The following is a 15,625-nucleotide window of genomic DNA, read 5'->3' as shown; positions in this document are numbered from 1 at the left end:
GCAGTGTTGCCAACTCTCCTGGGGTTTTTTTGTCTCTCTTTTTCTTTTTCTTTTCTTTTCTTTTCTTTTCTTTTTTTTTCTTTCTTTTTTTTTTTTTTTTTTCCCCCTCTTCATTCTTTTGAGTGATACAACTTTTGCGATGGGCTGGAACTTTTTGGTGAAGCCTTATGAGTGCCCAGCTTTCTTAGCAATTTTAGCCCTATATTTGGGGGTGGCTGGGCAGAACTTGTGTGTCTTTCTATCTTCTTTGCTGAAAGCCAGCACAGCTCCCTCCTCCCTCCCTTCAGCAGCCTGGTGTTGCTCTTCTCTAAGAAGAAGTTGGGAAAGGAGGTAGGAAAATAGAAGAAGCCCTGAGCAGCTCTGTGCCCTCCTAACACCACTTCTGTCAGCATGGGGTTGTTTCTGCTTCCTTTCCTCCCTCCCCATAATGTCTCCCAGAAGCTGGTAGGGACCCACCACAGAAGCTTTCTCAAACTTGCAAGGGGCAGCAGGGGCCTACAGACGGCTACTGCTCTACATGTGCACACCCCAACGTACGGCTCTAATTTCGATGTGTAATCAACCCTGTAGGATTGGCCCAAGCAGACCATTCCTAAGAAGTGTTAAGATGGGAAACCTTGTGTCAAAAGGACCCCAAAAGTGATTAGTTCTGAGTTAATATTTATGCTGCTTTTACCTGAGATTGATAATCTGTAAACACTTGTAGATCCTTCAACAACAGACAGCGTGTTTGGATAGTCCCAACATTTAGTAGCGGCATGTGTACAGAAAAAACTTTCTTCAGTAATTTGAAGCTGTTGCTGATATAAAAGAAAATAGAGGGGTCAAGTTTTTCAGTGGTATAGAGCCTGTGACTTCACTGGGTTAACTGCTGCTACTTCCGTGTAATTGAGAACATAATTTGGCTCAAACCCTGAGAGACTGAAAAGGATCACAGCAGCCACTGTATTAAGCCAGTGTTCAAAACTGTTGGCTCACACTGAATTTCATAAGCATATTGTGTGTTCAGAAGGCTTTAGCTGTATGAGAGTCCACTGCAAAAGAAGAGATGGTGGCAGTATCTCTTTGTTTATCTTAACTAAAATAGCATGCCAGGAAATGCTTATCAAATGTGGTATTGTACCTATGTGGGAAGGCGATGTGGCAGAACAGATGAAGTATCTCCCTGTGGGTGTGTGAGGACAAACCTGGTGAGAGCTGTGCAAAGGCTGCCCTCAGTTATCCCAGCTCCAGTCGGTGACCCCAGGAGCCAGCAGCAGTGGGGCTTCATCCTGGCTGTGCTGGAGTGGAGGTGGTGCTGGTGTCAGCAGCCAACACACCCACATTGTGTCCCCTTGGGGGTGATGGCACCTCACTGGCACTGCTGGAGCTGTGCATTGGGAGGTCAAGTAGAGATGGACTTGAAATGAAGGAGAGGATAAACATTGGTCTGAGCAAGCCCAAAATATTCACAAAAGCAGCATGGCTGCTGGAAGCCTCCTTTGGAAACCCTTTTCTGCTGCCCTGTGGGGCTGCCAGGCATGAAGGTGGCATTGAACAGCTGTATTGGTTTCTGGAGGATTGGACCCACGTCACAACATCACCAGTGATGCCTGTCCTCTGCCAGAAAGGCTCGCTCTCTCCTGTGCTGCTACTTAGCCTTTGAGGAGAGGTGGCCAAAATTGGTGATTTATCTTTCACAGAAAAGCTTGGGGGGCAGAAATATGTTTTCTGCTCTGTCTAGGGGAGGAGAAGGGGGTTTCCTGATGAAAGAAATATCCTGAAGAAGTAAATAATGCCTTTTCAAGAAAAGGGTGTGTGTGGGGGGGTATGGCTGATGAATATCTGTTTATTCCCAAGTTTTCTGGCAGTCCTCCTTAGGCTGATGCCCTCCAAAAGAGACAGGCGTTTTGGGACAGCACTTTCAACCATTCCTTGAGCACTTAGCGGGAGGGATTGTTTTATTAGGAAAGTTTACAGCTTCTTGTTTTCCCTCAAAGGCAAATGTGACTTTGTTGTTTTTAATTCTGTTGGGATTTCTCCCTTTTAATATACAACGCAGCTGTTAAAATAGCTGGGGTTGTCTAGGGCAAATCATATAGCACTTTCCTTGTTCAGATCTCAGATGGCTGCCTTTTTAGTGTCTGCAGAATTATATTACAGGGCATATGAATAGTGCTGGTATTAGTGTCAAAATCAATTACCCAACCCTCCTCCTGCAGAGAAAGCTACAAACCTTAGGAACAATCTGAGTAATCCATTCTGGGTTTCTAATTCTGAGTAATGACGGAGGGCAGAGACTTGTGCTTGAATAAGTGCACAGGGTCTTTCTCCATATAGTCACTCCTAAATGCATGCTCTTTACAGGAAAAAGCAGGCTCCCTGTGAAACCCTTTTTCATGCCAAATGGCTTACTGCTAAGATTAATCTGTCATTGAATTTATAAATTCTGTGTGGCACAGAGCAGCGGAAAAAGTTTAGCATTGAACAGAAGGCAAACTATGTATTGCTTAAAAAATGAATGTTGTGCTCCTGGATGGTGTGGATTGACTGCCTCCATCAATATATCTTCTTATACTGGTAATAAAAATACTTCCATAGCCTTGTGCCTCTGAGGATCTCAAAGCACTTTGCAAATAGGGCAAAGTACTATTTCCTATTTTACAGCTGTGAAAACCGACTGTGAGAGAGGTTAAGCTTTTTGCCCAGGGACACAGAGGAGCCAAGATGGGAACCTAAATCTCCAGAGCTCAGTGCTGTGTCCTGGTCACACGCTGCACCAAAGCACAGCAGGGAAGTCTGCTGGTCACCAACTCTCAGCCATTGTTCATGAAACCTCAGGAGGTGGGATATGAAATCAGTGTTGGTGCTCCTTGACTTCCTGGTCTCTGTCCGGTCTGTGGGCAGAGATGCTGAGCAGGGCAGGATCTGACCAGGGAGGGTGCTTGTGTCCTCCTGGGCTGGGACGGTCAGCTCTGGTTGTGGGTGGCTGTGGAAGGAGAATGACTTTTGGTTGCTGCTGACTTGGGGAAAAGCTCGGAGCCTCACATCCAGCCTGCTTTGCCCCAAGCACCTTTTACAAAGTGAAAATAATTATAGACTTATTACCCTAAATCCTGTAAGATTAGAGTAGTGGCATTCTTTTTTTTTTTTTCTCTAATCCAGTATTTGAGAAGGATTTACCTGTTTAATACAACCATTTATTAGAAACACTTGATTTTATTTTTCTTTAAATTCATAATTCATCTGAAAAGAGAGCATACAACTACAAAGGCCAGATTTTCAAATAAGGGCCTGATCTCTTGTCAAATTCCAGTAGGATAAATGACACATCTGAAAAACTGAGTCCCTACTGAGGAGTCTGTGGAAAGGATTTAGAGATCTCCCTTCAGGCACCTCTCTGGAAAAAAGCATGGCTCTAACCTGCACGTTTCACAGGAGAGCCATTTCTATTACTAGCTTCTTCCTTGCCCTCCCTGGCTGTGGTGCTCTGCCGCTTGCAGCCCCCCAAGGAAGCTCCCTCATGGTGAGGCTGCCCCGAGGGTCAGGGTAACCGGGAAGGGAGAAGGCTGGGAGGGGTGTGAGGGCGAGCGTCTGGTTTCAAACAAAAGTGCAAAGCCTTGAAAGGAGGGTCTAAGAAGAAACAGGTGGGGGGCTAGTAATATAGCCTCTGAAGTTTATTTGCTTAACGAACAGAAGCCCAGGCTGTCAGACCTAGGTCAAATACTCCTCCAGTTTGAGTGTATTTATTTCATACGTGGTCTGTAACCCAAGCTGATTTCTGGATTAAACTGCTGTGAAGTCGTGGCCCCCAGGAACCCATCCCATGTTTGCCATCAAGCCCAGCACATGCCGGGGCAGGACCTCGAGGGGCCACCTCGGTATTCACTGGAGCCTTGTGTCATCAGTAAAGCCTGTAATTGTGGGTCCTGTCATTTCCAATGCAAGCTTCGCTGTTTACAGCTGCAAATCGTGACCACAGATCCATCATTTAGTTGTCCCATTAATGCGAGCCATGCCTGAAGGCTCCTGGGATAAGCTGCTCGGTCTGCAGCACGCGGCCACTCGGTGGGCCACCATTCTGCTGGAGCCCAGACAGTGGTGACAATGCTAGAGGATGACATCCACCACATGCCAGGTCCTCTGGGGTGCCAGTAAGGGTGGCTCAATCTGTATAGAAAAATTTTAAAGTAACACAGAGGAGGAAGGTTTAGGACAGCCTGTCTTGAACAGTGTTGCAGTGCAGAGGGTCTCCAGTGGCAGGTATGAGGGAGTCTGGGAGCATGGGGCCATGTGCTGTCTGCCCTGAGCCATGGAGCTCATCGTGTAGCACGGAAAGAGGGTCTTCGCATTCCTGCTTGTCTATCCTTAAGTTACAGCACAAAAACTGCTTGAAAACCAGCAAAATAGCGAGAGGAGAAAACAAAGCAGTCACAAAATGAAGTGCTTACACCAGGGTCATGAATAACTAAAGGGCAAAAGCTACAGATCATGCATGAGAGTTCTTGAAATCTTTATGTACTTTAAAGTTTTTAGGGGAGTTAACTTTTTAATCCAAGATGTTCAGGAGTCAGTTAATCCTCCAGAGTGAAGGGAGGGAAGTTTGATCTGGCTCAATGACAGTAAAACTACCTGCACACACAAAAAAGTCTTCTGGTTTCCCAGACATTTTTTGGCTGATCCCGTTAATTCCGGTAAGGTAAACAGCCAGCATGCTCCAGAGTATCTCAGGAGCTGAAAAATTTGCATCTAAACATTTGCATGTGAAAAATTGCAGATCTGCATTAAAATCAGAAAGGAAAGGAGGAATTAGCAGTGGGTTTTCCCAAGACCAGCCTGAGGATGGTAGTGCCAGGTGGGTTCTGTGAAAACAGGAGTCACGTGGAGACATTTGAAATAAAACAAGTTAAAATGGGGTGAACAAAAGTATTTGCAGTCAGAAATGAAGCATGCTTCCTCATTTAAGAGAAGCCCCATTTTTATGTTAAATTTGGGAAACCCATGTTTACTTTTGGGAGACCAGTTAAGTTTGAGTTATGCAGAACAAATGATCAGGCTAACAAAATGTTCAGGGGCTGTTATTTTTCATGGACCTAAGTTTAAAAAAACAGGTTATTTGTGCTTTGCTATGTTCTTGTTTCATGGAACTCTCACTAGCACTTAATTCAACATTTGTAATGGGGGTAAAGCCATAGCTGATTTTCAGATGTGACCAGTCAGGATAGAACAACTTGGTTGGGAGAGAGAGGAATTGGTGGATGTTAGTCCTCACCAGTGAGACCTGGATGGGATGTGGCAGACCTGCTGTGGCTTACCTGTAAGCACTGTTGAAATGTTCTGGTCAGGGCACTGGTTCAGAACCAGCACACAGAATAAGCACCAACTGGGGAAAAGAAAAAAAACAACCTTAAACGTATTTTTATCTGTATTTTTACTGGAAGATTTTAGCTGACTCAGTTTTCTGTTGTGATGGGCTAGGTCATGTATAGGACGGACAAATTGGTTTTGTACATTCTAAATTTTTGCATCTCACCTGTCCTGTAACCTGGAAAGCTTTTTGGACCTGTAAGTTTTATTACGTGGCCCAAGTTTAAGAGGGGAAAAAATGTATTTTGGTCCTGATCCTTTTAGGTCTTCAATGGCCTAAAGCCAGCGGGATGTGAAAATACCCATCCCTTTGCAGGTTGTGCGCTTTTTGCCTGTGACTGTTCTACCGGCTGCACTGCTAGAATTAGAAACCTAGGAGATATTTGCTGCTTGTCATTTACTTTTGAGCCCTGCTGAACCATCAGCTGCTTCCTCATGGAGCTGATTTTGCCTGTTTTGTGAGTGGTGACAAGAATCTGGTTTTGTTTTATGTCCTGTAGGGTTGCTGAGCTGGAAGATGCACGTCTAAGATGGAAACTTCTGCTTCAACTGCTGCTGGGAAAAAAGAAGGGAAAGGTGCAGTTCTGGAGGGGAATGGCTTTACGGAGACGGGGAAGAAACCCACTCCTTTAGCAGCTGCAGGAGCAGCAGTGGCACAAGGAGGTACTTTATGTTTTCCACAATTTGAAAGCAGCAGGGGTGTTTTTCATTAGACTGTAAGAATTTAATAAGTACGGTGGCATCTGTCCTCCTGTGAACATGCTGAGTTTATTGGGGTTCTCGGCCATTGGAGGTCACAGGAGCGGGAAGCTGTGTCACCGCGTGGCGTCCAAACATCACTGCACCGTGATGAGTCACCGCCACTCCCAGCAAATTCAGCTGGGGTGAAGGAGAAGGACAGGTCATGAGAGGTGGCTGTCAGAGAGTTGAGGCATCCCATCGCTTCTTGCCGTTGACCAACCGGTACTGCATAGTGTAGGCAGCATGGTGCCTGCTGCTCCTCCACAGAGGAGTTAAAGGGTGGCTGGCGAGACTGGCTGAAGCTGGGGAGCACCCTATTATCATGGTTGGGGAGGGGTGCCATGTGCCAGCTGCAATCCTCTAATGAGTTAAACAGACTGCACCATCTTTAGTCATTGCTGCTGGGATTTCATGGTTAGGGAGGAATTTGGGATTGTCCAGCCCCAATCCCAAGAAGGTTCACAAAGAAACCCCCCTAATTGCGCCGTTCCTGTTAATGTCAGAAATAGTTCAGGTCCTGATTTCTTTTTCTGTCAGTATTTTTGGCAAGATTTTGGTTCTGCTGGTGTTGAAATCAATTGGGAAGCTCTTGTGGACACGTGTGATCATGGGGTCATTTTTGGTGGGTGTAATGCTGGTGTGCGGGGTGATGTGCAGGCATGTTGCTCCTGCCTCCTCTCACCTGCTACGCCAGGCAAAATGCAGCCCCAGAAAATACATCCTTCTCTGGCACACGCGTGCTTGTGGATCTCCAGATTGGTGGCAGGGCCCTTCATGGTGGCTTCAGCTGTGGGCAAGGCTGTGTCCGCCAGGGAGGCACCACGCTGCCCTTGCTGGGGGACTTGGACTGGGTGTCCTTTCTGGACAAGGCATAAGGAGACAAACTTATAAGGGACTGTACCAGCTCGGATGTGACAAGAGACATTCCAGCAATGTAAACTTTGCAGGCAGCTTTTTTTTCCCTTCTTTAAAGTATACCTTATTGCTAGTTGGAGTCTACCTCAAAATGAACCCTTCCGCTCCCTTTCCTTCACTGCAGGGCAGTTTCTCATCACTCCAGGAGAGCAGCATGACTCCTCTGTGGGCTCTTCTGTTTCCTACACAGCTTGGTTGGAGAGTTTCTGTTTTCTGTTGGCTGAGTTTTGAAGATAGTTCCCAGCCCAAATTGCCTAAATCTGCTTTATCTATCCTTCCTTTTCAACACTTTTGTTACTCATTTTTCACTTCCACATTGACCGGGTAAAATTCCAATGTACAGAAAAAGGTAACAGCTGCTAGATTATAATCTATCAGATTAATTCATGTGTTTGATAAATTTTGTTAGCTTTTGTTAGCCAAAGGAAAGTTTTTTTTCTTAAAAAGAACTAGAAAATCTTTTACACAGAGTTGTTTGGAGGGAAACAATTTTATGCTGCTGAATGGGTGAATGCTCCTTGTGAGCACTATGCAAAGTGGCAGAAAGGAAGGCTTACTAGGTGGCAGAAACTGGGGAAAGGCAGAGACAGCAACATGAAGTTTGCCTTCCCCCAGCAGATTTTAATCCCCGTTGAAGCAGCACAAACTGTAGGAACTACTGAGGCAGCCCACTTGAGGCATCATCTTAGTGACTGGCAAAGGGCTGATTGGCTCCAACAAAGTTATGTGCTAAAATTCAAAACTTGCAGATGTGCTGTTATGAATAAACACCTTCTTCCCACCTGTCTTGGGAGTGCCTCCACTGAGGAAGCAGTCACTGAATTTCCAGAGGTGCGATAGAAATGAGGATGCCCCCAAGGTGGAGTGTCCATTGGGCCATTTGGCACCCCTGGAGACTTGATTAGTTCTTAAGTGTCCAGTGTTATATGTCCCGTTAGCAGTGTCCTCTTGCTTTTGGAAAGAATGATTTATGGGCTCAATATTTCTCCTTTTATTAAGAGGAAGTGGAGAAGTAAGTGGAGGATTGTTTGAAGATGTCAGGAGAATTGTGATGAAAGCATCGTGTAATGAGATGTAAAGAGTAAAATCTATGTCATGCTGTGAAGAGAAGTGCTCATAAATGACCGAAAATGGCTAGCAGTGAAGCAGTGTGTGATCGGACGCCGACCCCGGGACTCTGCAGGTGATGCACGTGGTTTGGAGGTCTTTCCTTTGAATTCTATCTAGACATAATACATGCTCCTGAAAGAGAGCAGCGTGGTGCGCGTGCTTGTAAGTAGAAAAATTAATAAAAAGTCATCTTCTAACATCAGTTAACTGCAAGGTGTGATTTAGCAGATGATAACTAAAAGGGTGGGTAGCAATGAGACTGTACTTATGTGGTATGCATGGTAATATAAAATATTTGATTCACTAAACTAGTGTAATTACTCATAACAGGCCAGAAATATACATATTTGTGCTCATATTCTTACAGAAGAAAGCAAACGAGGCATGGAGATTAATTACGATGTTCAGTTTGAGGAGGAGAACAGCTTTAAAGGGAGGGCCTCTGAGCTCTCCACCCTGCTTTGGGGCCATACGAACAAGTTTTTATTCTCATCCAAAACAAACTCTTGATTTTATTTATTGTAGAGGTTTTACTCTTTGTACTAGCATGTGAGAAAGTGGCAGCAAGGCTCAGCTAGCACTGCAGATCACCAAGCTGCTCTCCAGAGCCAAACAAATGTAATTTGCAACACATTTCTTCTCCTTTATTCTACTGAGTCACACAGATGGAGTGCCAACATAGCATGTTTCTCAGATCATAAGGTTTTCTTTTTCCCTTGTAGAAATGAATAGATTCATAAGGTTTTAGTTATAATTAAGGTAATTGAAGCAATAAACTGAGTATTAGTTAAATAATTGAAGAATAACTATTATATTATTATTTAGACTATATTATTATAAGGTAATAATACATCCAGTTTCCGTTTCTAGTTCTGTTTCTTTGGATATTTGTCTCTAATGTTTCCAGGCTTGAACAAATTAAAGTATGGCTGCAGGAAAAGAGACTGGTATTGTTGATGCTGTCAGTGGAGAAGAGTCCTTTTGTACTAACAATCTGCATTTCATATTTTTAGTCTACTGAAGCTGCCATTTTAGAGATCTTCTGTGACATTTTTTTATAGTAACTCATTGATCAGATGTTCAGAAATTGGCCTCACAAAAATGACATCAGGGAAATCTCTCCTAATTTTCTATTTTTCCATAAATCATGCCAGCCAGAGAGTCACATCTCCTCTCTTCTGTTTCAGTAGGTGCACATGTGTATGTGTGACAGAGATGGAAACTGGTTTTAACGACAGTGTGTTGGAGCTATAGACTAGTCAAATCTGCAGAAGAGCCGCTCACTTTCAGTGCCTCCACTTCTGGAAGGGCAGCTCATAACGCTTCATGTTTAGAAAACCCTTTTGCTGAATAGGGTAGGAGACTTTGGAGCAGAGCACCACATGAGTGAGACTGAGTTGTGTCCTCCAGGCTAGCACTGTGACATCCTCTGTATCAGCACACACGAGGAGGCCCAGGCGTGTAGCTGGAGAAGAAATTTAAATCAGCCACTCATTCAAAGGCAGAGATATTTAGGAAGATGGGTTTCTCATCTTGTAATAAAAATTAAATACAAATCCTCCTAAACGCTAACTGCCTGACTTTAACAAGGCCCAGAATGCACCTTTCCCTCTCCACCCCACCCTCCATATGACACAAACACCAAGTTCCCAAATTGATGGTGTTTATGTTTGAAACATTTTTCTGATGTCTGGCTCTGTCAAGACTAATTTTAGCATTTCTAAAGCTGGGTAAAAATATAGCCTCATTACTTTGATGTCAGAGCATAGTTTACTATTAGTATATTCTGGGGTTTATCATTTTAGTCATGTTTAACACGGCTGCAGCAGGCATGCACTATTAAATCTGGCTTATTTTACATTCCTGTCCGAGATTATTTATTTGGAACAATTTCCTCTCTATCAAAAGACACGGCTAATGCTGAGTTTTAATGTGTTATTTACACACAAAATAACCTATTTACAACTCAGTATCTGCCGGAGGGAGAATGAATGGGGCAGTGCTGCCTTCATCCTGTTGTATCTGAGTTTAACAATCTGGATTGCTAATAGAACCATTTATCACGGGGTGGTAATTTATTTTATGTTAGCTTCACAGGTCTCCCTGCCTCTGATCTATGGAAATACTTTGTATATAATGAAGTTCAACAAGTCATTTGGTGTAAACATGGGGAAACCAAGCTGCAGAACCAGTAAGACTCTGGCTACACTTTTTTTCCAGGAGGCAAGGACTCTCCTCTGATATTAAGCCTTCAGCTGATGAAATACAGCTCCTCGCCCTGCGTGTGCTGTAAGGGCAGAGTGTGGGGCTTTTCTGCAGTGGAGATCAGGATGGAGTTTGGTCACTTGATTTATGGGCTGGTGGGAATGTTCAGTGCTGCAGAAGTAGCACACTCAGCCCTTTCATAGGCAGAGGAGAAGGGCAGGGAGCACCTCCCATCGCTCTCCAGAGGTCTTCTGTAAGCAAGCACTGACTGGCATTGGCAGGGAGTCCTTGCGCAGTTCAGCTTCTCTCAGTGCTGGATTATGGGAAGACCATGTAAATGAGGAGGAGGAAATGCCAGCATCCCAGTAGACCTCAGCGCACTGAAAAAATATATAGTTTGTGTGGCCTGAGATTCAGACAAATTAGAAGGAGAACAGCCCCAATGAAGTCATCTCCTCTGTCCACCCTGGAGGGGCAGGGATCTTCTCCAAAGAATGTTTTTCATTCAGTTGTTCACATTTTCCAGGAAAAGGAATATAACCAGTACATGCACATTCTTAGCTTCCCCGCCCTGTATTGCTCTGCTATATAAAACTTAAAACATTGAGATACGTGGTTAACAGAAAAGCCTGGGTTGTCTCCAGAATGGAAGGGGGTAAGTGGTTTAAAATTGAATAATGGGAAAATCCGGTAATTTAGACCATGAAATTCTCCCGCCAGCCACTGTCTCTAGCATGCGTCTACTGCATATAGCTCAGTGGCCCACACCTTGGGTAGGGCTTCAGTGAAACACTGCCGTAAGAGCAATAGCCATCAAGAATCATATTTCTTCCCTGAACGTTTCCATCAGTCTTATTTAGTAATAATAATAATTAAAGTAATTCTGTTGAGTCTTAAAGTGGATTTCTTTGCTACCATAGCCCTTTTGTATGGCTGGATTGCATACAGGTCTCTTGTGTATCACTTGTGTCCCTTTGAGCAGCTGGAGGTCTCAGATGCTCAGATTGGTGCAATGCTGAGGCTGTTCCTCAGTCGCAGAATATTAAGGATCATGACTAGTTGCCAGCTTTGAATCGTGCTGATTGCCTGACACCTGCTCTTTAGGATAGCTTAGAAGGATCCATGTAGAGATGGATGAAGTTAAAGCCATGCTGCACCATTTTCATGTTCAATGAGCAGTATCTGGTGTGCAGACAGGGTGGAGAGCATTCTGGGAGCAGCAAGTTTATTTCGTCAGCTCATGTGACAGAATTTGAGTAGTTAAGATTGCCACAAACTGTGCCACAAAAGCACATCTTTTCTTCTTCCTGCCCTTTCTCCTCTGTCCATGGCTTGCAATGATGAGTAGTCTCTTCTTCAAAATAATCAGCAGCACATCTTTGTGAGGTAATACTTTGCTTAACCAAGTGATTGGAGTCTGACTTCTTGGCTGTTTGAGTGTTTTTTCCTCATGGGAGAAACACCTTTCCTGAGCCCCTAGTTTCCTCTGTGGAGTAGCCAGACCTGCGTGCAAAGGTGCAACCTCAGAGTGATTAACCAGTAATGTTTACAGACTTTTTGGTTTACATTTGTAGCCCTTACAGATGATGCTAAAGTCTGTATCACCAAAGCATTTGATGATGCAGCAACTTTACAGTTGGACTTGATCTTAAGGGTCTTTTCCAACATAAATGATTCTATGATTCATAACATCAGCCAGCATTCGCTGATTGTATACAGCTCTTCCAAACTGTCATACCAAAAGTTCCTACAATTTCAGCCCATTACAGATGCCGACATACTTTGAAGACACAGTAATTTAATCTCATCCCTAACCACATTGAAGGATTGCATGCCCACTTGAAAATCTTTTATGGGTTTAAAATGAAAAAAGGTATTCACAGGCTGGTTCTGGCACTGGTGATCCCAGCCATTAAGTACCACCTGAAAGACCTTTGTATTTTTGAATGTATTATTGTTATCATTACTAATAATTGTAATAATAATAGCTTCCACTTTTCTATTATTCTGTAAGCTCCAAAAGCTTATTTTGGCAAGTACTGATATATCTTCTTTTCTGTGGATCCAGTTTAGACTTCAGTGAAGTGCCTCTCAGAGTGTACCTAAATATAACCTTTTTAAGTGATGCTAAACTTACCTAATTGTGGATTGGGCATTTATAGTCAAGTAAGCAAATCCAGTGGTGATAATGGGTTATATTTATTATGATGCTTTCCTGGACTGTCTCCTCTGTGCTGCCAGCATGTCCTCATAATTTGAATTTTTACTATCTTTGGCAGTTTTTTGCCTGAGCATCTGAGAATTTACACAGGTTTTGTAAATTAATTCTCCCAACATCATCTGTTAACCATGACATTTGAGCCTGCTGCAGTCATGGGGAACCAGGAATGGGACTTGTTTTGTCTGAGGTTGTCTGCCTAAATATTAGGTGTTTAGTTTGGGATCCCTTTGTATTAAGGCAGAGTAAATCACATCCTAAAGACGCCTGCTTTGTTTCCTTGAGGGCTTCATGCCTGATTTGAGGTGGCTAATGTTAGGTGGACAAATTCCAGTCTTCCTGACTTGGCCAAAATTGCAGAGTGGGGTTAGAGCAAGAAACCAAGGTGGGACTAGATTAATGCTTTAAAGCCCTTCATTCACGTTCATCAGTCCGTAGCCTGATAAGCAGTCTGAGAGCCCTGACTGCCAGCTCTGAACTGAAATCTCACCCCGTGGCTTCTCAAGTTGGAGGCAAACTCGACACCCAAGTGTCAACACAGCCAGGGGAGCTGCTTCCCAGAGCTGCTCCAGCTTTACACCAGCATTGACAAAACTAGTGTTTTAACAGCCCATTCAGAGAGAAGAGCAATTTAAAATTCCCACTGAGAAGACAAGGAAAAAAACCTAGCAAATTCTAAAGGCTACAAAAGTCTCCTAAAAATAACCTGAGTGGAGGAAGGTTATTAATGCAAAAGTAAATAATTATGTTAAAGGAAGCAACTAGAGAGGCCAGTTGTGTAAATCACTTTAAGGGGAACAAGCCTTAGATAAAATCCATTCTTTTATCACACAGATTAAGTCTTCCTTTTGACGCTAAATAATTGATAGGGTTTGGCAGAGCGTTCCACGGCTGCCTGTGTGGAGCAGTGGGACTGCTCCCGGGGTCAGACAAGTGGCAGAGAAAAATGATCTTAGAAATGCTGTGCATCCAATACCAGCACCAAGAAATGGGGCTTGTATTCCTGGCCCTTCCTAAAGGATTTCTGAGTGGCCTTGAGAAGACATCCATACACCTCAGAGTGAAAGGAGGGCTTGGCATTGCTCATCTCTTCCTGAAACTACCCCCCATGAAACCAGGTGGTCTGTTTTCGTGGTTTCATGTGGCGATGAGTGAGGTGCAGAGGCCTGGGAGGACACAGACCATTTTGCTGCATTATTTTTTAGCTCTTTTAATTAGAGAACATGAACTGTGCTATCTGGTGGCTTTTGGGAGCCCAGATCCTGTGGGGGGTTCTCTCACCTCAGTCAGCCCCAGTAGTACCGCCTGAATACTTCCACCTCACATTTCTCTCCACACATGAACATCCTGGTAAAACAGGGAGGTATCATTGCTCCCATTCTGCAGACAGGGGGAACAGAGGATTTTCCAAGGCCAAAGAGGTTGTAATGGGTTCAGTTGTTTCAGAGATGTCAAGAGTTGGTTCTCTCTGTGACTTCGAAGTTTGTAGGTGGTGTACATGGGACATCCATGGTGGTACAGAGGACTTAGCCCAGGTCCCTTGGGTCACCATATCCACTAGCAAGTCCTTCCTCTCTCAACGATATGCCAAATGGATGGGTTGTTTCTTTCCCTTCAGAAGAGTTGAACACAAGTTGTCTGAGCATCATATAGTACCTTTGAGACCATCACTTTGCAGCGGTCTACCATTCCTTGTGGTTGCATAAGGGTATGAAAATGTTCAGTAGCACTAATAGGATTTTACTGGATTTAAACTAATTTTTAGCAGTGCCTTTGTCCAGTACCTAGCACAGTGGGCTCATAATTAGGGGGCTACAATTTCTTCCAGAACCAAGTGGGACATAACTTGCAGAAACCTTAGATTCTGAAATAAATCAATATCCTATGAATTCTGTGTGGGTTCTATGTTTGGCAGGATGAATTATCTGATCTTAATGGTAATGACGGAGAGTAAACCTCAGCCAAGATTGTAAATTTAGCTCTTGAAGGAAATAAGTGGGTATAGTCTCTTCATGATAACTGGTTTAGGATTATGTTAAACTTGTGAGTTTACTTGTGTTTGGAAGTGACCTGCACTGGGTGTTCTGCAACTCCTTTAGTGGCATTAGATTGAAATCAGGTAAACCTTGGTGGAAAGAACTGAATAAAAGTTTGGCCACATAGGCTAATTGAGTTCAAAATGAAAAGGATTTCACACAAACTTGTCTGAAAGCAATTCTGCCTTTTCTACAGTTTGTTAGAGAGCTCTGTGGGGTTTTTCTCCTTTTATTTTTAATACCTTTTTCATACCTTTTTCCTTCTCCTGGAATCCCATATGTTTTTAAGACCGTATTCTATTGAAAATGCTTCCAATTGTAAGTAAATCGTAAATAAGAACAGGAGTATTGCAAGCAAAATATTTATATTTGCTGCCACTAATATCTGATTTTTAAAATACAGCAACATTTGCAGGGATTGAATGGTGCTGTTTTGGCCAGAAAGCTGTTCTCTTCTCTTACATGGATCAGCTGACTCTGACAGATTTTAAAAAAAACACAGCTTGCAACAGATGCATCTTTAAGTAAACAGTTAAAGTACATGTTTTGATGACTTCAGTTGTATTGATATAAAAAATCAGTGTCTGAGCATTCATGACAACCATCCAATAGAGGAGGTATCTTCCTGTAAGCCCCTGGCCCTGTGTGCACGGCTTCAACAATAGTTTAATCATTTAAAGAAAATTGAGATACTTCTGTGCCTAACAAGATGCTCTGAGCCTATAGAGAGTGGTAAAGGCTCAGCACTCCTGACCCTGAGTCCAAAGTGTTGGGAAATGTTTAGATTTTTCCCTAAGAGAAATTTTTTGCTGTGTTTGTGAGGGTGTAAAATTATCTTTCTCTGCTCTTGTTTTTCTGTCTGGGGCTCACCTTGGTTTATGGCTGCTCTTTGTGGGGTGGGCCAGCAGCGGTGTGGGAAACCGAGCAGTATGCTCTTCTGCATGCGGGCTGGTGTGAATATTGGTGTCTTGTGTGAATGCATGCAAGTGCCTTCTTTGTGAGGCTTGAGGTTAAGCTAAATCTTGTTCATATTGGTTTGCAGGTAGAGCTGGTG

At 43.6% G+C, this 15,625-nt stretch overlaps 1 protein-coding gene across 1 annotated transcript in view; it reads left to right on the top strand.

The window, feature by feature from the left end:
• The window catches only part of GLI2 (GLI family zinc finger 2), a 197,249-nt gene that overhangs the window by 45,209 nt on the left and 136,415 nt on the right, over nucleotides 1–15,625 (top strand). The window contains exon 2 of the mRNA XM_074828768.1: nucleotides 5,847–6,009. Within this exon, the coding sequence (XP_074684869.1) occupies nucleotides 5,877–6,009 (133 nt within the window). The 5' untranslated portion in view covers nucleotides 5,847–5,876. The remainder of the gene's footprint in view (nucleotides 1–5,846; nucleotides 6,010–15,625) is intronic.

Source organism: Strix aluco, chromosome 6, assembly GCF_031877795.1.
Source record: "Strix aluco isolate bStrAlu1 chromosome 6, bStrAlu1.hap1, whole genome shotgun sequence".
Taxonomy (NCBI): Eukaryota; Metazoa; Chordata; class Aves; order Strigiformes; family Strigidae; genus Strix; species Strix aluco.
The sequence above is the reverse complement of the archived record's forward strand: the minus strand, read 5'-3'. Positions and strand labels throughout refer to the sequence as shown.